This window comes from Nestor notabilis, unplaced genomic scaffold (genome assembly GCF_000696875.1).
Source record: "Nestor notabilis isolate BGI_N333 unplaced genomic scaffold, ASM69687v1 scaffold8568, whole genome shotgun sequence".
NCBI lineage: Eukaryota > Metazoa > Chordata > Aves > Psittaciformes > Psittacidae > Nestor > Nestor notabilis.
Window position 1 is genome coordinate 154,282 of NW_009941454.1, and position 22,795 is coordinate 177,076.

General features: G+C 35.6%; 1 protein-coding gene across 1 annotated transcript in view; it reads right to left on the minus strand.

Annotated features, from left to right (window-relative positions):
* The window catches only part of ZNF407 (zinc finger protein 407), a gene marked incomplete at its 5' end in the record, with an annotated part of 96,406 nt that extends 77,266 nt beyond the window's left edge, over positions 1 to 19,140 (minus strand). The window contains one exon of the mRNA XM_010020891.1: positions 18,962 to 19,140. Within this exon, the coding sequence (XP_010019193.1) occupies positions 18,962 to 19,140 (179 nt within the window). The remainder of the gene's footprint in view (positions 1 to 18,961) is intronic.
* Positions 19,141 to 22,795: the final 3,655 nt, after the last annotated feature.

Here is a 22,795-nt window from a genome sequence, read left to right on the forward strand (position 1 = left end):
TCTGAAATGTTCAGCATAAAAGCGGTAAATATTGTCTGGTTGTTATTTTAGTCACTCTTAAAGTATTGATTTTATACTAAACATAAGGAAATTAAAACCTTAAGGTGAAACCAATGTTTTTTCTCGAGTTTACAGCCAAGTCAGTAGAAGGTTTGTTTAAAATATCATTCATAGTATATATTGACATTATCATATATCTGTTAATGATCAAACACAAAGGAAAATATAAGTGCACTTTACTACATATGCACATAAAAGAATATTATACATGAGTGTTTTAAAATGATATGTTTAAGTGCTGAGATATTAAACATTTAATAATTTGGCAATTTCTTTCAAAGACAACTATTAAAATTAAGGGAGAAGAGGCCAAATGTCAGCTCTGAAAAAAAACTTCCAGCAGAGAAAGTATGTATGGGGAATGAGGACTAACCAATTTCTCCATTTTCCTGGACTCAATGAAGGCCAAATGTCTCCCACCATACAATGGCTAAGTCCAGAGCTAATCAAGCTGAGGTCGCCTGCATCTACTGGTTCTTGCTGATAAAAATCCGCTGGAATACTCTGTGTCTTTCCTCCCACCCAACTCCTGACAACAAATGGCACAGTTTTAGGTGCTATTCAGATTTGACATTTGCCCTATCTTCTTCTGAGAAATTTCAGACAACAAGGGAAACTCCGTCCAAGCTCTCTCATTTGTGCAATCTGCTGTTCTATGGTACAAAGGTTGAAGTGGCAGAAGTTACACAAGGATTCACTGTTCCCTGCTTAAGGTGATGGACATGGTTGCATAGTGGTCTCCAGAGCACAAGGAAACTGAGCTGGCTACTGTGGACTACACCCTTATACCTTTACATCATCCATAGATTCAGAGCTATTACCTGGATTCGTGTTAGCCAGCTCATATATCTCATTCAAATGAAGGCTACAGTATTTACCAACAATGATTACTGCAAAAATGCTGCTTAATATCCTTGACTAGTAAATCTAGGTACGAAATAGCACAGCTAGGCAGAATGGAACTTTAGATTTGATTCTGCTGCTGACCAGCTCTGCTACTGGAATTACGGAAGAGACTTTCTTAGGGAATACTGCTATCAGCAGCAAGTTGTGCCAGCAGTGAGAGAAACAATCTGCTGCTTCTCCCTGAAATACAAAAGCACACTCCTGTACATGTCCCTTCACTTTACTCCTAACGCATTTAGCTGCTACTTTTTTGAAACAGGGGCCTATCCAGCCTTTCTATTTCTTGCCACATTAATAAAGGCTAGTAAATCACTAGCAATTTATGTCTTAGATGCCCTTTTAATTTTGAAAAAGATGCCCTATATTAGAGGAAGAATAGCCCTTTGGGATGTCGAGACTTTGGCTGTTGGACCTTCCATAGACTCCCTATCAATGCCTGAAAGAGGCCTCATCCACACATGTGTGTCTGAACTGAGGGTCCAATACAATGTCAGTGGGAAGCTGGGCACTTAGAAGGTAGTATCTAACATGCTTACAGAACTAGACTTTACTTTCTCTGTACCTCATTTCCTCTCTTTATCTTGCTATGGACTAAGATCTGAAATTATCTAAATTGCATAATGTCACTTCTCTGATCCTGAAACATACTAAAACAACGTAAAAAGGGAAGATTAGTAAACTAAAACTACTCACGACAATTTCATAGTTCCACTATCAAAGTCTACTACTTTTGTCCATCTAAAGTCCAACTGTTTATCTTAAGATCCTTACTATCAAAATAATACTACTTCTTGATTTCTATTAAGTTTGTCGCCAACCAGGATTTTATTAACAAATGTGGGCATGCACACACACACAAAGTAAATTCATTTTGCAAAGGCAAGAAATTAATTCTCATCCTGCATTTAAGATAGAGACTTGTGCTTTCAGTTTGGTATGAAAGATTAACCATCTCTTTAGCACCTGTATCAATCTTTTCTCTGTCCCAAATGGTAATCAAAAGGGAATAAAGCATACTTTTACCAGTAACCTTGCTTCCACTCTAAGAACATAAATGACAATTTGAAACCTCAGAACACTGATTGCGATTGCTCATCATCAGCAAAAATAAAAGCTGGTTGTATGGGTCAAAATTCCCAAATTGCCAGTGATGTTTTAATATTTCATGTTTGCATATTAGCCTGACTAGTCAATAATTTAAACATTACCCATAAGACTACTGCTTTGACTGCACTGCACTGTTGAGAAAAGTAAAACTGATGACACAAGGGGAACCAGAATGCATCACCTGGCCCATCCACACCCCATCTTAACTGTGGTGAGATCTCATTAACAATAAGTTAGATATAAATTGAAGAAAATATTCTTAAGCACTAATTATTGCTGCTCTTTCCTTCTTTCAGCAATAGGAAAAGGCAGGATAGATATTGCAACTCTTATGAGTGTCTCAATAAAAAAATACTGCAATAGAAATTATGCTTACTTACTACCCTTCATTCCTGGTTGTATCAAAAACCCCAAATCCAACTTTTAAGATGAATTACAGGCTCATTAATCAGCACTTTAAAATGTGTACTTAGCACCGCAGATAAATCTTATCCTGAAGATAATTTAATTCAAAATTCTAATGAGAGATGAAATCTTTCATATATATCAAGATATAAAAATGAACAGTAAAATCACATATTTTACGCTACAAAAACAATAAAAGCTAACTGCTCTGTAACATTCCAGTCAATATAGGAATGCAATCAAATTTGTAACTTTAGCAAGACAGATCAAGAAAGGCTGAGTAAATTATTTCATGATTATAGAAAGAAACACTCAAGGAAAACAGTGGATAAAACGGAAATGTAATTGACTAACTAAAGAAAATAACAACAAAGATTTGTTATGAATTGAATGTTGGAGCATACATATCCTACAGGTCTGTGAGGGCAGATGCAATATTTATCTAACAGCAAGGCATCCTTATGCCCCATTTGAAGGATTTTGCACATCTCTGCATAAGAGACACAGATTATGCAGGTTTAAGAGCAGTGAGCAGGCCTGTGTGGGATTGGAAAGACTTCCGTTCATTTCCCACCCTGTATTGACACAACTACCTCTTGCAATCTTGGCATTCCAGAGAAGGTACTTTTTTTCCCCTATCTAATAACTGAATAATACTTTGGAGGTTTCAGCAAATCACTTCCAATGAACAGTCTCTCCTTTGAAGCACAGAGGCCCTCAGACCCCTCACTTCGCTGCTGCATGATGGCTCGGCCAGAGGCAAACCCACTCACATGCAGGAGACATGGTAGCTACACTAATACAATACTGTTCCTGGCTTCTCCGGGGATGATTAGTCCAGGCTAGCCCCCCAGCACTGCTCCTTTGAAGTTCACAGGCTCTGGTTTTAATAACCTGGATTCAGCCTCCATTAGCATGGTAAAATTAGCATGGTTCCCAAATTGAGCCGATTTGTACCAACAGCAGGAAGAGCTGACACACAGGCACCTGCAGTCAGACTTGCCCCAAAATCTATCCACAAATGGCAGTGACACTGTAACACTAATGATCACCAATGCATTTTCATGCTACAGGTAGAGCTACACTGCGGTTATTTATAAAATAATCTGCTACTTTATTTTTTTTGCACATAGAGGTATGGTGATTTCAATAGCATTGTTTTGTTTTTATACCTTGACTCAGATCTGAGATACAACAAATCCTGGCTCATGGTTACTTGTTCTTAACGAAATATAAGCAGATACTACCTTTTGTCCTGCACATTATCTTGGAAGTTGTAGACACACCATGATATCACACACAGTGTATATACAGAGGGACTTAGGACAGTATTACCATAGATGAATACTGGTCCTAACCTGATGGAACATTTCATACCCTGCATCTGAAGATAAATCAAAAAACCTGGGGATTACAAGTTGAATTGGAATTCTAAGAAACTTCTGGGCTCCTAATTTTCTTTGCCATTTCACGTAGGCACAAGGAGGGCACATTAGCATGTGTAATCATTCAGTGAGCTGCAGTCTCAAAACAACTCTTTTCTTCCTTATCCCTTATTTTTATATCAAATTTGTGTGGGCAAAGTTAATAAATTAATTTTATTTACTCAATGAATGATAATTATTTAAGCAATGGCATCTTCTCATGGTTACACAGTCTAAAGTAAATATATGGCTGGGCCCTAAAGATGAATTACATTACGAATTAATACTTCCCCAAAATCATTTGTTAAAATCACCTAACAACATATCAACCATTACCTAAGGTAATAACCAATTTTGGGGTGTAGGTGTTGCAAAGTAGAACAAATTATTCATAGCAGTGATATTTAATATAAAAAAAATGAAATAAAGTGTTTGAAAAACCTTCTGTCACTAAGCTGCCACCCATAGCTGTAGCCTGGAAGTCATAGAGTCATGATGTTGGCAACTGGCTGTACTGAAAGTTAAAAACATGAGAATAAAGGGGTAAAAGAGATGTAAAAATGCAGCCAGAGCATGCTGGTGCTGAATGCGTGCCATTTCATAGTCATAATTTAAAGTGATCAGAAGGGGGGAAAAATGAAGCACAATAAAAATGGAAAATGTTAGATTAATGACAGAGTCATTAAAATAAAAAAGGTGGAGTTATATGAGGAATGGATCTTATTTGAGTTATTGAAATTAAACAAGTTATTGTAACAATCATTTTAAAAATCACATTTTACTAAGCTCAAGGAAGGAAGACAAAAAAATAGAAATCTTCATGGGAATATTTCAAACTGTCAGTGGCTTTAAAAAATGATTTAAGATTTTCTCTTGTATCTTCTCTTTCAATTTTAGAATTTTAGTTGCCATATATTATAATGGTATTTTAGCTATAAAAGTAGGTTTCCACTCACTCTTCTCTTGCCTTTCAAGGAGACAAACAGTTTTTCTTTCCTCTAAATGAGCACAATAAAATGGGTAAGCTGTCTGGGGAAAAAGAACCCAGACAAACTGGTGGTATAAAGCTCAACAGAAAAATGTGGTACAGAGAAGAGGCGATCTAAAGCATGTTTACTGTATGCCATGCAATTTATTCTACTCTTCAGGTTAGATAAGAGTTTCTTAACAGCTGAATTATCATTAGGTTTTGCTCAAAAAACAAAACCACTGTTACTGTTGTTCCTGACACTGAACCTTAAAGAAAGTAGGGGAGAAAAATTTGCATGCAAAACTGTACCATAAAAATACCCATTCTGTCATAAATATTAGAGAAACAGGGATTCTTAAAATCTGGGGCCGGATCCTGCTACTATTTCTTACAAACCTGCTAGTACAAGGTCTATGTGTGTCTATATATATTTTAGTAGAGTAATTTTCAGCACTTCAGCAAGCATTCTTCCATCTTCTTGAAAACCTTCCGGAAATGTCAATAGAACTATCAGTTATGAAAAAGTTGATATCAAGAGTCAGCTAAATGAGAAATAGAATAAAAATGCAAACTACGGGTGCATTTAGAAGAACCAAAGCTTCACAGGATTTTCCTCTCCCTAGTTGATGTAGGTAAACCAACAGATTGTCTTTCTGTCAGGCAAACCCTGATGGAGATAAATGTAAAGGCTGGGGTGCACGCCTAATTTTTACACACAAGCTGCAACCAGACCATGGATTTATGCTTCAAGGCAACCAGATTTCTCCTTGTGTACACTTAAACACTGCTGTTGCACTCAGTCCATCTTGTTTAAATGCCTTTAAAACCAAACACAAGCTCTGTCCCCTCCTCCACTCCTACTAATTATATACTTTTTTGTTTGAAGAAGCAAGCCCTTTATTGCTCATAATTTCAGCTATCACTTGCTTGGGCACCTTCTACAGATCAATAGCACATAGTTAAGTGGATGAAAAGGCTAAATGTGATTGTCATTTGCAATGCAAGGTTGCGTGTTTTCCCCCCTCTTAAACTTTAAAACTCTGCGCTTGGGTTTCGTTTTAGAATACTAAATTCCTGTTGCAGGTATACAGTAGCTGCACATTCAAAGCCTTTTGTCTTAAATTAAATATCTGTCATTTTTTAAGGCCAGAATACTGGCATAGGTTATAATAAAAACTAGCGTCCAACCTGCAGTTTTACAGATTCCATTGCTGGTGGCCATACATCTTTGATGGCAAAACTACATTGGTTGTAGTGCCATAAAATCAATAAATATTAACCTTTTCTGACACTTTCTGCACAGATGCTTTATCAGTCGCTGTCACGTGATAGAACAGTCAGTGATGTACTGTATTTTTCAGCTCAGAATCCATACCAAACTAAGAAATCAATGCAGATTAACAAGCCTTTAAATACAAAAATTGGCAATGAAATTTTGGTTCTATATGATAAAAATTAAACCAAATCATGATACTACAGAACCATAAATTTATCACAGGTAGTTCTAGTAATGCACAAAATATAAATGCAATATTTCTATGGCAAAATAAGTATGCTTGAATAACACAGATGAAATAAATTCAGTTTTGTATTTCATGAAATATCTATTCCAGCTTATAAAATTGAAAACTTATCCAATTAGACAAATTCCATCTTCCAATATCATTTAGAAACTCAGACCTTTCTTGGCTGAGACATTTGTAACAGTTAAATACATTTAAATCTCTATTTCTAAACAATGTAAAGCAAAAAAAAAAAGTTTACTGGAAAGTGAAAATCTGCCATTTAAGTTATCTCCCACCTCGTATAACTGTAACAACAACAGGGTTTAGATCTAAGCACCTTAGAAGCCTAAAGCCTTTAATTACTGGAAAACATCTTTCTGTGTACAATGCATACTGTTGCAAGGTATAGCATTTCAGCATAAGAACATACAGACTGATAACTTAGATTGGTTCTATTTCTCCCTGCTCTGAACACTGCAATTTCTTCTACATAACACTGTACTTGTTTACTAGAGCATTAGAAACTATGCTTATATGTAACTCATGTGAAACTTCTTATTAAAATATGAGTTAGTCAGATAACCTGGCCTTTCCAAAACACTTCAGATTTCTTAAAAACTACCATAATATCTTAAAAGCCTAGGATACATGTTCTCATAATTGTTCAAATATGGAATCTAGTAGTAAATTCTTGAACAATGCTGGTTAAGTGCAAATATGGGTCTATTTATATTCAGAAATTCTTGAGAACTATTACTTGGCTTCATTCATCCTACACGGTCAAAGTCTATTAGAAATTATCTGTGACTTTCAAATCTACTTTCACATTTCTTTTTAACAATGCAGACGGAGTGTCGGTGTATGGGCAACAATTACATTCTCCTGGAAATATAACACCTGAAATACTGCTGTAAATTAGTAACAACTAAAAAAACCCCCAGATATTAATGTTCCACCAATATTTAGATGTATATGCCCAGTGAAGACAGTAGGAGGTACACAATGGTATTTGGAGAAATAGGGAACCCCTTTGAGAAATGTAATGCAACGCTACGTTATGTAATGAAAGCTAAATTCAAACACACTAAAAACTTTATCAATATAAACTTTAAACTGAAGTACGATTTTACGTTTGCCATTTCTTTCTATAACATTTTTTGTATTAGCCAAGAAAGGTCTATTTCTGCCAATCAGCATCAAGAGCAATCAGACTGCAAATTCTACAATGACTTTCCTTAAAAAAATATTGGCAAAAATAACTTCAATCAATCAATCAATCAGCTCAGTTTACCTACTAATGTTAATATGAAAGGATTTGCATTTATTTTGAAAATCCTAGTTAGGCAAAGAAAAAAAAAAAAAAAGCTGTGAGTTTAAGCAAAGACAAAACCTACAAGATACAACTAAAAAAAAATAAAAAATTGTAAAAAAGTTTGAACATGGCTAAGAGTGTCCCATTGTCACAGTGGGAACATCAGATTAAGGCATTATTTCTGCATATTGCACCTCACTGACAATTTTGACTGTGGCTGAATTTGCTCAGACGAAGGTAGATTACAAAAGAAAGGGTCAACAACAAATAAAATAACACTGAATATTACTGGAAAAGTAAGGATTTATAGATAAATCCTTAGCAGAAGAGACTAAATCGAATTGACTTGAGGTAGCTTTATTCCATTGGCATTTTGTGGTGGGGGCAGGCATTAATATGTGAGGACTCCAGACATTTCACAGCAGCTCCTCCTTTTTAATTTCACCTTACTCAAACATTCCAAAAACTATTGAAAAAATAACATCTAAGTTCAAATTCTTCAAACCCAGTTCTGAATTTCATATATATATATGCTGAACCTAAAATCAATCTGAAATTGAAAGTGTCTGCCTAAAAACTTCCGATGTCTCTTGAGCTAACTAGATTATCGGGGTTTTATCTTTTTTTTTGCTATCAAAAGATGCTTTCATTTTATGTTTCCTCTAGATACTATTACTTCTAAGTAGATCAATTCTTTTAAATCTTCTATAAACTGTGTTCTTAGAACTGTATCTGCTATTACCTACTAGACTTTGAATACGAAGTACCATTTTGGCAAGGTATAAAAGAGGTAGGGTCATAGCTTAGCATGTAATACGGTAGTTATCTTAATGCCTTTTTTGCAAGTACATTATATTCCAAACACTACATAGCAACCAACTCTTTCCTATAGCTACTGTACAAAGATGACTAATGAAAAACTCTTCAGCAACAATAAGTTAAGTTTCTGAAATGTTATTTAAGCAGGGATTGTGACAAACAGTAACTGATTTTCTTCTCCAAATATCTGAGAAGTCCTTTTAACTGCACCACACATACATGTCCAGCAACTTTGCCTCTAGTTGCCAGACACCTCCTGTACTTCCCACACCCAAGCCACTGGAACTGCACCCATTTAAACCAGCATTACCTTTCATGCAGACATGTGGAGGCTGAGCTAGTGATTTGTATTATCTGAAGCCCAAAGTTTTCATTAATGCTCAGGTTCCTATGCAATTTATATGAAAATTGCACTCACTTTAAGGTCCCTTTTTACTATCAGAGAATATTAGATGAAAATCATACTGTAATGACTCAGAGAATGAAAACATCTGTATGAAATCTGCAGTGGTTTCTGTAGTACAAGCCATTTCTTTGACATTAGATATTGATGAGCACACACTCTATCCAATAAATGCAAGACCTGCATAAAATAACTTAAATTCAGTAGCCGTACTTTCTATCTTCCCATTTAGAAAAAGGGGTTCCCCACTAACTGGCCTGCTGGGAGTTAAGAGATATGATATCTGCCTCCATGGTTTTTTGACATGATACAAGAATTATAGACAGTTGGTGTGCAGTGTATTTATATGAGATATAGTTTCATATTACGCTCTTATATGGTCGCCAAGAAAGTGAAGCAATCTTTCTTCTGTGAGACTTCTACCTATCTTCATTTCCTTTAGTGCAAACAGTTATAGACAAGCTCCTCTTTGAGCTGATAATTTTTTAGAGGTCATTCAGCCCATAATTTCAGGTCCTAGTCACTATCCCGATGGTCCTTCTTAGGAAATTGGACCCAGTGGGAACGTTTTTTCCTTCTGCTTAGTCTATGGGTCAGCATTTTCCTTCCCTTGTACTTCTTAATTCCCTTAAGTGGCAATTATTTAAGGTACAGTTAGAGAAGGTGCAATCTACATTCATCCAATAAAACCTAAATATTAAAAAGGACAGAAAAATTCAGCATGGTTACTAAGGATATATGGGAGAGCATTTAGCAGTTGAAAGGTACCAAAGATCTGGTAAATGAAAAGATGGGAAAAATTATGAAGAACTATTGGAAGTAAAAGAGGAATTAGAAGTACAAAAGAACACGTGTATCAGACAGACAAGGCATCTTACTTACAAAGGTCAAGATCCAAGATGCCACATCAAGAAATTAATGGAAAGTCAGTGCAGCACACATTGGATCAATGAAAGCAAACAAAAAGAAAGCCCAAAAGAAATTTTAAAAATCATCATGGAATGCCAATGATTTGTGATTCATTGGAGCAATTATTGCTGAGGACTCTTCTCCTCAGTCATGACCTGAAGCAGTAAGGCACTGAGCACAAAAGTAACACTTCATTCAATCCTTCCATACCTAACATTACCCACATTTGCTTCAACACTTTTCTGATTCTGAAATTATTTGCTATTGTTTGTGTCATTTTCTGTGTATCAAGCAAATAATTCCTTTGTGTAATTTTTTAAAAAAAATTGAAAATTCAGACAATGGCTTGCAAGCAAATGAAAGCAGATTTACAAATGTTAATTGTTCAGGTTATTTATCAAGAGTCATTCTTTCAGTGCAGGTTGCTGAGATGTTGGTGGCATCTCACAGAAAGAGAAAATTTTAAGTGTCCTCTAAACAACACACAGCCATAGTTAAAGAGCCCAAGATGTGGTGGCATTATGTAGGCAAAATACACTCTGTTACATGATTATACTGAAATACAGTGCCCCAGGTCTTTAAAGTACTGTTAGCTCAAATCTTCAAGCAATTAAATAATTTGTTCATAATTGGGATGCCACCATTGTGATATTATTTAGGTTTATTTATATATTTTTTCATAGAAATAGAATTTATAAAAATATTTATCTAATGTATTAGCTATATATAACTACATAAATATTTATATACCATTCTATATAATACATATTTGTGCTTTATATATTCCTAAATTAAAAATTTACAACACCTTCTAAATCAACATTTACATACTCTTCTTCAAGTTGCTTATTAGAGTCTAATGAAAAAAAAAAAAAAGAAACCCAAAACCTAAGAATTTTATATTTCTTAGGACTCCAGCATAACTGCCCTGGATGATACACTAAGAACTCTGTTCTTACAAGAACTTCTCCTAATAGGGAAGCAATTTAGGTATTCGGAGTATAGGACAATCTTAGCATAAAAATATCCGGAACTACTCCTATGCACTGTACACTTTTATTTTTTATTCCTTCTGTAAGGCTAATTTCTGGTTTTTACTTGTTTGAAAAGTTTTCTGGATGACCCTGTGTCATGGCTTAAGCACCCTGATATCCCATTTTTGTGTGTTTTTCTCAGAATTTTAGTATGTTGATATTTGAATACTAATATTTCCTTTTATTATTTCTATTTAGCACATACTATTAAGAATATACATTTTCTAGCAAAATTAAACATTTGTGTCCTTCTAGATGGCTGTTGTGCCATAAAGGCTTTCTTCTACTTCTGTACTTTAATATTTCAGCCTTGTTTTAAAAGTTATGTTAGGATATCCTATTTTTAGCACTACATAGGCAATACTATGTCTCATTCTTCATGAAGGATATTTTATCTACTAGTGTAATGAAATAATAGCTTGGAGTAAGATTACCTTCTTTTCATCTGTGAATCTGACATCCTTGCAGAGGTAAAAGCAGGAATCTGGCATGTGGATACCAATGTAACACAAGGAAGTTGCAAAGCACATGCCCATCTGAGGGTGTTTTGAGGGCAAATAAGGTGGGCATAAGGCTTAACAGAAAATTTGCGTCTGGCATAGCCTCCCTCCACATCAGCTAAATAGCTCCTTGCCTTGGAAACCAGGATGCCACACGGAGGAATGATAGGAAAGCAGGTGCACGCCAACACTCAAATTAAATGTTTAGATGTGGGCAAAGAGATTCAAGCTGATCATCCCACAAAAAACTAGCTGCTCTTGTGACAAGCTGGGATAATTCTTCAGAAAGGAATGACTAGGAAGAGCAGTGGGCCATGGGCAGAAAGGCATTGATCAGAATGCAGGATTGTGACTACAAATGCCGTTGGTGCTATGCAGAATATGAAAACCACTTATGTGATGGCCTTCCAGCTTCTCACCAACTATCTGATGGAAAAATGGTGCACAAAATGACAGACATTATAACTCTACTGATCAGAGGTATTAAAAGGTGTTCCATACATTGGTCTAGACAGTATTTTTTTTTTTTTCCATTTAAAACTATATTCTGAATATTAATAGTGGTGGGGTTTGCATAGTAGATGATTTAATATTTGCATCAAAATATTTCAACACCTTCTTTCATGTCACTCAGCAGCAATATACTCTGGCTGTTCAGAAAAAAGAGCTAAGGGACTATGAAAGGAGTCCTTAAGCTCTTCAATAGCAGCAGCAAGAAGTACATACTAGTAAAAAAGAAAAAATACTTTCATGACCTCTTTACTTGCTACCTGGAAAGAACTAAATCTACTGCCATGACCACCTAAATAAGGATACTGGCTAGGGAAGCTCTGCTAGGCTTACAAAGCTTTCTAATAGAAGACAGTTATAAAAACAAATAAATGACTTCAGTCTTAGTTTTCTTTTAAAACACAGATTAATTTTTGCCGAAACACAATAATACACAATCTACATAGGTTATAAGGAACCTAGTTTTCTCCTTTACAAACAGAAAATCATTTATACTAGGTTTTTATTTCAGGCACACACTAAAATTATTATTCTTCACAAAAGAGGAAAGGGAGTGTCTGCCAATCAACATGACATGCTATTGAAAGACTGGCACTAATAGCTATGACAAGAACAAACCTGTTTGAAGCAAAGCTGCTGCTGCCTTTTTTTTAAGTACACCAGCCATCAAAAATAATGTTTTATCTGACTAGAAACCAAAGCAATATTCTTCTACTGTAAAAGCTTCTACCTGATTTGCCTATATCTAGCAATGACAGATTTTTAATATTGTTTCAAATTACAGCATTTAAAGTATTTTATTTAAAGTATTTTATTTAAACAGTGATAAAGACTAAGAACACAGCTATTCCAAGAAAAAAGCTAAATATGCTTACAAACAGACTGTGTATCCATTCTTCGGAGGCTTGACTTCAGGTATGAATTACAAGTTTGGATAGGTACTCAACTGACTTGTGTTTCTGTTATTTCACTGATAAATAGCACTCACAGATTTTATATTTTTGTAGCTTGACAAATTCAGAAAGTGCAAGAATAAACAGGGTTTTATTATTTAATTTTTTCAAATTTTTTTCAACTTTATATTTTCTACTAAAGAGTCAAAAGATGCAAGAGAAAGGACAAGAAAAAAAAAGAAAAATTTTGAAGTAGAAAAGGACACTAGTATAATAGTTATATTTTCAGGTTATGTGTGTCCAATTCACATTCTGAGTAAGTTTTCAGTTTCCACTTGGCAATACAGTTATACCTTGATAAAATCACATAATAGATCACACCATAACTTTTAGCAATCAATTTTTTCTCTTAATAATTTGATAAATGTAGCTGTCAAGCATGATAAAGATCACAATTTTATTTGGGATTAACTATTTGAACTTTCAGAATTCCATTCATGAATATTGCAACTGTTACCACCAACAGGATCACAATTTTGTCCCTTGTTGATGACGTAATCACGTTGCGGGTAGCTAGTACAGCCTTGTTCCCCTAAAGCTACAGAAACTGAAAGAGAAATGTGTTGTGATCACAGCCTTTCAAAAACTGCACTTAAAGTTTGAAAAAATACTTCTTAAACATGCATAGAAGAGACCCTGAGGTAAACTCCTTTTCACTGCTCTCTAGAAAGAACTAAACCATCCCTTAACTTCATTCCCTTAATCTAAAAAGGAAAAGAGCAGGATGTAGGCCCAGCTTGGTGGAGAGATGATTAATTGAACTGTCATTTCATTGATTTCAGATCTCAGATGCCAATAACACAATAAGGGAACTGACAACCAAAAGAGCCGAATTTCATAAGGATTCTTCAAACATTTTATATATAATTAAATGAATGAATGTATATACCAGTGTATGTGATTGAGGATTTAATGACACACCAGAAAGAAACTTATTTTAGACAATGTATCTCTACTCAGATACAGGTACATCAGGCTCAAAGAGAGTAAGAGTTTGGCACTGATGACTGAAGTGTGATCTCTACGAGAAAGAACACTTTGGGGGACTTACGTGTCTCCTCAGCTATTCCTTTGCTATCACAACACCTATGCACTTGAGATTCAGAAACACAACCCTTACAAGGAGGCTGTAGATTAACACTGTTTTAAGATTTAAGAGCAGAAAGGACTATTAGTTAATAGTCCGACTTCTGGTATATCAAAGCCCCTTAAATAACACTTAATTAGTTTTGCAGTGAACCCAGCAACCTTGGGTCCTCCTAAAACCTGTCTTCCAGAAAGACATCCAGTCTTCTCAAGGCTCAAAGGAACGGAACAGGGATAATTTCTTCTGCTAGTTGCTGCCAGAGCTCAATCGACCTCCTATGTAAGTGTTTCCACCTTGTTTCTCATTTCAATTTGTCTGACTACACTTTCAGTAACTGATTTTTCTTAGGCTTTTCTCAGATAGATTAAGAGTAGTGCATGTCTGATATTTTCTCCCTGTGAAGCAACTCACACTATAATCAAGTACCTATCTATCATTTTGGTCATGAATTATGTAACTCTTCATGAGCACTAAGCGTTCAATCACCACGTAGGCAGCCAACTGCCAAAACACAATCGTCACGATCTTTGTTCTTTAGATGCCCAACCCCAGGGGCACCTATAATTTTCCCAGAGTCACAGGCACACAAAGCTGTACTTCTAAGAATTCCCGCAAACACATCTGTGCAGCAATGGGAAGCGGCTCACGCTTTTAGTTCTGCCAGGATCCATAAGAGTAAGAGATCCTCCACTCCTACTCGCAGGGCCCAGGGTGGCAGACTCTCAAACCATGCTGCGTAACTTTATAATTTTCAAAGAAAGAATAGATTTACTAAAGAGTACAATGAATTGATCTGCCTTTCCCAATTTTTTTTTTTTTTTTTAATAAAAGACTTCCAAGAAAGATTTTGTATGACTGCCAAGTCTAAATTCAGCAAAACATCTCCAAATTTTCATTCAACACCTTAAGCAGTTCCCTAATCACAACTGGCTGTTGTGATGCCATTTTCAAGCAAAAGATTTGTGACTCAAACTGTGTCACCATTGCACCTATTTTGCACATCGGAAAACTCAGACAGAGAGCAAGCCCACTACAGCAGTCACTTAGTGAAAAACTGGGTTATTCTGATTTCCTAGAGTAGTGCTCATTCTTGGGATCATGTTCACTTTTAACAGTATGGCACAGAAGTAACGATACAGAAAAAAAGAGCATCATCACATAACTTTCAACATGATCATGAAAACAATAATGAGCAAACTGCTTCTCTGTTCTCTGAAGAGCTTTTTGCCTTACGGCCGTTTTAGTATTCACAAAAGACTACTATGAACACAGTGAGATGCCATGGTCTCTGCAGCTATTGGAGTAATGGAGATGTCAAGCCATAGATATTACACTCTTTAGATATAAATAATGCATCATAATAGTATCATAATGTTTATAAGACAAGAGCTCCTAAATGATGAACATTTAGTTCAAACTGAAATTATCACTACCAAGTGATGCTGTTGCAAAGCAGACAAAGCACTGAGAAAGACAGCTGGGGTACTGGTGCCTTTCAAGTTCCACTACAGGTACAAGTCCTTCCCCTGTCTCACTGCTCAAAGTATTCAGGCTCAGTTCAACTCAGTACTGAGATGTAGCATCAGCTGGAAGAAAAAAACCCATATCCAAGACTTTTGGAAATGCAATGCATACAAGAATCAATCCAAAGATTTCTTCAGCTTTGAGACTTGCCATACAGACAAGTCCACAGTAAGCAAATCAGAAATATTTATCAGATTGTTGCATTTAAAAAAAAAATCACTAAAATTATAGTCATTGACATAATATGACAATTCACTCATTAATTTTCCATTTGTAATGACAGATTTTCAGATTTGTGCATTGATTACAAGAATAACATAAATGACTTCCATTGGAACCAAATTTCTGTGACTAAAACATTAACTGCAGTAAGCCCACTTCTCTTCTAGAACAGCTATAAAATCTATTGGTATCTCAAATGTGGTATTAAAAAATAAATTAATATTGTGGATATCATCAATCACTGATTTTCTGGCTGTTTTTCAAATATATTTTCAGTTTCAACACAGACCTTGAGAAAATGGGTCAGAGAATACCAAGAAGCAGGCATAAAACTCTTACAGAACAATACACAATGACACTTAAAAAAAAGATTTGGTGATGTGTATAAAAATTAGAGGTTGGACACATAAACTGGTATCTGAAATGTAATCTAGCAAATTCAATCTATAATTTTATGTGCAGATGCTTATATCTCTTTTTTGGTTTGTGTGCATAAAAGGTCTGCTGTTCAAATGCAGTACATTTCAAAATGAAGAGACAAAAGTGTTTTCTAGACTGTTATTGTTTTAAAATATATAATGATACTTCATTGGGTTTATAAGGAATATAGCTGGATAGTTAAATACTTCCCTCTATGATACAGCCTATAACAAAAAGAGGAAAGAAAGTCTGAAGGCACTCCACCTACTTTGCACATCTATCAATTCCTCACATTATACAGGATTTCAAAGATGTAGAACAGCAAGAGATATCATGTATCAATTACAGAACCATCCTTACTCATGTAGAATCTAACTTGTTCTGCCTTCCACCTTCCACAGCCTCTCCCTTCAAAATGCAACTTCTTCAAGCTCCTTACTGCCACTGAGAGCATTATATTATAAAGAATATTAACTTTGATTTAGAAATCCAACTGATAATCTTAATTTCACAACAAAACCCAGGCTTGATATTTAGTCCCAGACACATCTTATAGGACCCCAGAGCTCCATTCTTGGTGGGTTGTGCTGAAAAAGTTTGTGACTGGTTCTGCAAAGTGGCTGGAGCTGGTGGCTGTCTCTTTGACAGTGATGAGACTTACTCTATTTCTATTCTGCTCAAAGAAGTAAAAGGGCTGGGCTTTCTGTTACAAAGCAATATTAGAACACAAAAGACAGACAAATATGTTTAAGTTTAAAAAAATCGATCTTTTTGACACTTTCATACTTCTATCATCCTAAAGGGTTCTTTGTTGTGTTGTGGATTCTCTGTGGGTGCAGCCAATGACCAATAAGTCATCAGTAACTGTGAACCAGACACAGAACAAATCTTATTTTGATAAGGGATGTTGGCCAGGGCACAGGAGTTATCCCCTCATTCCTCTAAAAATCCTCTCTAAAACCTTTAACTCTCGGATGTCCAGCAGTCAGAAGTGGATTAAAAAGGAATGAAAGCCTCTTTAATTAAAGTCTGATGTGAATGCACAATTATGACCTAGGTCCTGCTTTAATAGTGATTCTTCCTGAAAGGAGAATACAGTATCCCCGTTTTAGCAATGGGATTATGCAAACAATATTTCAACATTTCTGTTGTATACCAATTCTAGGCCAGCCTGGCAATAATTAGGTGACAACCAGTTTTTGCTAGTATTAATATGTTTGTACAGCACCCTGTTTAGTGAAAGGGAGTTTCTACAGTATAAGAATGAATGTACAGAAAATAGATATCGTTAGTATACAACACATTGATGACAGGTTTCCTTTGTTGCCAAGACAAGCAAGTTAAATAGTTTTAACCACAGCATGCTGCAATGAAAACTTCATTTATTTAGATGCAGTCTTGAACAAATAACATGAAAACTTACACAGATTTTGTAATTTTGGAAAAAATCTCGTGATTCTACCAGTGTTACAGCTGTATGTGTTATGTCTGTATATCTCTCTGTTGAAAGCATTTTAGATTTTCATACTATTATAAGGGGGATTATTGTAGTAAAAATCCAACTGTGTTTGGATTTAAGCTTGGAGCTGAATCTTCATTCACTTTAGTGAGAACTATGGTGAAATGTGACCAGTTTTCTGACCTATTTTGAAATTGGTATTCCGCCAACTGGCATTTTGTTTGCACATCCAGATATTATCCACCATATGCTGACATGACATGATGATTGGTTCCAAAATGAAGTGGAATGCTTGGCAAATAGAAATACATGGTACAAATAATACACTGCCTCTAGTCAGGAAAGCAAGCAGTCATTTTGAGAAGACTGAGAAGTTTTAATAACTTGAGTGTACACACTGGACAAAGTTGAATGAAAGCCCTCTAGGTTATGGTTTTTTACAAGTATGAGGGTCTCATAATTATGAGATCAATTCCTTACAGAAGAAGATTTAAATCTGACACAGCAATACTAATAGTAGTACTTCAATCGAAGATTAATTTGCATCTCAGGGAGAATTTGGCCCACATAGCTTCTTCCTCCTCTGGATTCCCCAACTCTTTCTTCTCACCATCTGTTCTTTTTTCCCACTGCTCTGACTTGTCTTCCCGCCCAGTGATGTCTAAGTTATCTGTCTCTCCTGAGTTAAGATCACATTTCATTCGAGCTCCAGCCTAGTTTTGTATCATTTCTCCTAACCTATTGCCATTGAACTCTATTTTTCTCCTAACTCAATGCTCCTATTAAACTACTGTCTTCTATTCTGAACTGTAGAAACTCAACCAAAAAAAATCTTGTTCCTAAACAGGAAACACCCCAACTTTTTTCTTTTAATTCTTGTCTCCAAAGCAATGTTTCTGTTTGGCATTCCTCCAGTGACTTTCATGTGTTGCTCTTTAATGTGAAACCTCAAAACATACATGTAAGTTATTGATTGATCTCTGCTGCTGTCTTTTTGTGTTGAATACTATCTGTTTTTTTGTAATGAAATTGAAGATTTTTTAAAGTGGTACATTATTTTGCCACTGTACTTCATAAGGAATTTTGGTTTTCTGCTCTTGGATGAATAGGTTGGGCAGAAGGACTTAATACAAATGTTAACAATTTCTCTATAAAAGTTCAACTGAATTTCAAAATGAGGCATCTAAATAGCACACACTTCCGATGTTTATATATTGAACAGCAAACTTTGCTTATGAAACATGAAACGATTTCAGTGCTTAATGCGTAACCTTCACCCCTTGTGAAAACTTGAAGAGGACGAAGCCCATTTTAAAATCATGTTCTTCTTCAGAATAAATGATAATAACATAACAGCTAGCTTTCTTATTGCAATCATTTAAGCATGCTTATACAGAGAAGAATTTGTAAGCAAAGGGAAGAATGACCTTACCAGCATGCAAGTACGCCAGATCAGGATTTTCAATGTCTGGGTGTAGTTCTTTCAAGTGGTTACGAAACTCCACAGGGATATTGGTTCCATAGTCACATTTAGGACAGTTATACATTTTCACTCCTTCATGCTTTCCTGTATGTAAGATGTGTTTACGTATATTTTCAGCACAATTAGACCTAAAAAGCAATGAAAAAATTCAATGTTTTATAGTAATTTATACTCCATTTTTTCAAACAAAATCTAGTGTTATAACAGAAAACAAGTAGTCATTATTCACTATGTGCCCAATTTTTGCATCTTTTGAGGTTTTGCATAAATGTTGTCCTTAGCATGAAGGCTCCCAAAGCTGTTTGAGGTTAATTGAGCAATACATCTGAAAAATAAACATTTAAAAATGAACAATTTTTTACATTTGCAGAAGTCTTAAGATTTTAATTTTTCTTGATGGTAGTTGAGTGATGGACAGAAACTAAGCAGAAGTCTTTTACTTAGCAAAACTGAAATGCACAGATGCCTGTAACGTTCCCAGTGGAGCTCACATGAACTTTTCCTATGCAGTTCCTAGATTCCATAGGAGTTGCTATGAATGATTTTTGTAAGAATATTCCACCAACTCTCATCTCACCTTATGAACTGTTTCTACAAAAGAGAATTGAGTTGTTCAAGTTTATACCTTTCTGAAAATACACACAGATTCTGATTTGTATCTTAAACATGGCTTTTGTGGAAGCAGTGGAGTTTCAATGCATAAAAATCAGAATACATAGACAAGTAGTTTCATGCATTTGGAAGAAATATTTCTAATGATACTTCTGAAAAAAAGCAATGTGAGTAGAAAAAGGTTTCACACTTCTTTTACCCACAGAGATGCACAATAGGACAGTAATTTTTAATTTCCAGTCTTTAAAATTTTGCAGTCTCATTCCAAAATTATTTTGCATTAGAATTCTCTACTTCTTCAAAGTTGTTGATTAATCCCATACAAAATATACTGCTTCTTTATTTATGTAAATCAGAAATAACTGTTGTGTTTGTTCTTGAATCAAAATAATAGCCTGTGTACAAATATTTTTAGACTTTCTTTGTACTGTACACTACTAGTATTGTCAAACTAAGAACAGTAATTGTTTAACTGAAAAAAGTACAAACACTCAAATGAACTATATAAATATATAACACTTCACAAATGCTGAAATAAGGAAACAGTAGTATTTTGAACAACTGATTGTTCACCTGTCATGGTTAAGAATACCATAGTAATATGCACCTAGATAAAGGACCCCCAAAATAAACTGAAAGTAGCAGCTTGAAGTTCTGTTGGAGTGCTTGTCTCTCCCTTGGAGATGGTCATAGTAAAGCTGATATCTGCCTTACAGTGCTGCCAAAGCTCACCCTCTGTCATGTCCATCTGCTATATACCAGTATAACGATCAGACTCCTGAGAATGTCAGAGAAGACACTTATGTTCACTGAAAAATATGGGAAATATTGGTCCTCAGCATCTTTCAGGATTCAGCCCTAAAAAAATTACATTGCTCATAAATGTTAAAATGAAACATGTATTCTGGTTTTTTTTTTTAAAGGAGAGTGTACACTGCAATGAAAGCAGGAGACAATCTGGTAGCCTTCTATCATGGGTTATATTTTAAAGAGCAGTAGATTAAAGCAGAACATACAAATCTGAAATAAAGTATCCGTGTCCTTTTAGCTCAGCTCTCACACTATGTTAAAGAGAGATATAAAAGTTTTTACTTTGAAATATTTGTGTGAAATGTATAAAGGATCTGTGGAAACCTATGTAAGAGTTTTGTGAAGAAAACCCAGCCTGTTCAAGTCATAAAAGGCCAGTTCTATCTCCTTTGATTTGTGAATTTGCTCCAACCACTTTAAACGGAGCAATCCCAAAGTCTCATTTATTCAATCATCAGTAAAAATCTGTGACTAAACACACCAAAATACTGATATAAAAAATTAAAAAGTATCATTTTTTTATGTGTTGAGGCCAGAAAGGCTTAATCAGAAATAAGGAATATGAGATCACAAAGCATTACAAATGGTGTCTCGTATTAGGTTGCAATGCAGCAATTGCAATTGTAAAGTTAACCATGAAGGTAACAACTGGCAAATGCAAGCACTTGTGAAGCCGAGTGATACCTTTGTATACGACATGACAAAAGTGTACGGCATATAAAAGGGTGTGTGTGTGTGTTATTATTCAGTGTGCTTTTAATGTCTGTTTTATGAGGAGTCTTCTTCCAAGTACTGTACAAGTATGTTATATGCCTGACACAAAAACACCCCACCAAAACTCTGTGCATGTGTGTACTTGCATGACTTCATTTCACATGAGTAAACACATAGGTCTGTGATTTTAAACAGCACTCTTTTTATAAAAGCTATGTCACGATAAATATCTAACAAAACCATTATCGTCTTGCAATAGCGATGATAGTTAAGCATTTGACAGGCTTTCTGTTATAAAATTCACTTCCAGGAGCTTAGAAACTTTGAGATAAAGATTCCCTTTGTTCCAAAATCTGGCAACTTAGAGCTCCGCCCAAAAGAAATTTTTTGAGTAAGGTCTGTCTGGTTTTTTGAGTTCCACTGAATTACAGCCACAAACAAATAAATGCAGCTTTTAAGAGGCTAGCCTGTGTTCCAGTAAGGCTAAACCAGATGTTTCTAAGTTAAATTACTATTATCGTTTCTTAATGTAAGCATATTTTCATCCTTATGATCCATTTTCCATTTTGAAAATCAAATGTATATATTTCTGGCAATTTGTCCATGGTCTGCAATAACAGGAAGAGAACTCATTAGAGAGACTTAATTAGTCTAAAGCTGTAGTCTATGGATTTACATTCAATGCTGATGCAGAGAAACAAAACAGAAATTTTGTTTTTATTTCACGCCTTGCAGTGAGCCTTTTTATCAGATGTGAAGAAAGGTTTGAGCCCACAGCAATTCTATTTAATGAAGGTGGAAGAGTTTTGGGTGTCCTGCCAGTGCTATACATTGTGAATGAGGAGATGGGACATGTTACTAGGGCACAGAAAATGTGAGGAGCTGAAAATCTTAGCCCATATCTCCCATGCAACAAGCCTTTATGAGATCTCCTCATCAAAGACTGATATATTGGGAAGAGCATAGGCCTGCTTTCCACTGCACATGTCCAGGAGAGCTCTCACATTTCTGTAAAGGACAATGCTGTACATGGGTAAAGGACAGGGTGACAGATGACGAGTTTCTTCTGAGAAATGCAGCTACTGCTTAAGATGAAAAGAAAACCTCTTTTGGCTGAAGATATAAAAGGGCTTTTATCTCTAACGTTCATCGCACAGCGATGCATTCACTATTGCTTTTCTAACTGCACATTTCATCTTGCCATTGTAAGTCCATTCCTACCAACCAGTTACCTGTCTTTCTTTTGCTGCTCTCAATAAATTAAAGTTTGATGCTTATTAAAATATGATAAAATGGAAATGACTTGTCAATAGTAAAATTGCGCTTTAGTCACAGAATCACAGAATGATTGAGGTTGGAAGGGGCCTCTGGAAGTTATCTGGTCCAAGCCCCTTACTCAAGCAGGAACACTCAGGGCCAGATACCCAGGACTTTCAGGCAGCTTCTGAAAATCCCCAAGAATGGAGACTACCCAGCTTCCCTGGGGAACCTGTGCCAGTGCTCAGCCACCCTCACAGTGGAAAAGTGTTTCCTGATGTTCAGAGAGAACCTCCTGTGTTTCAGTGTGTGCCCACTGCCTCTGGTCCTGACACTGGGCACCAATGAAAAGAGCCTGGCTCCATCTTTTTACTCTCTTCCTTCAGGTAT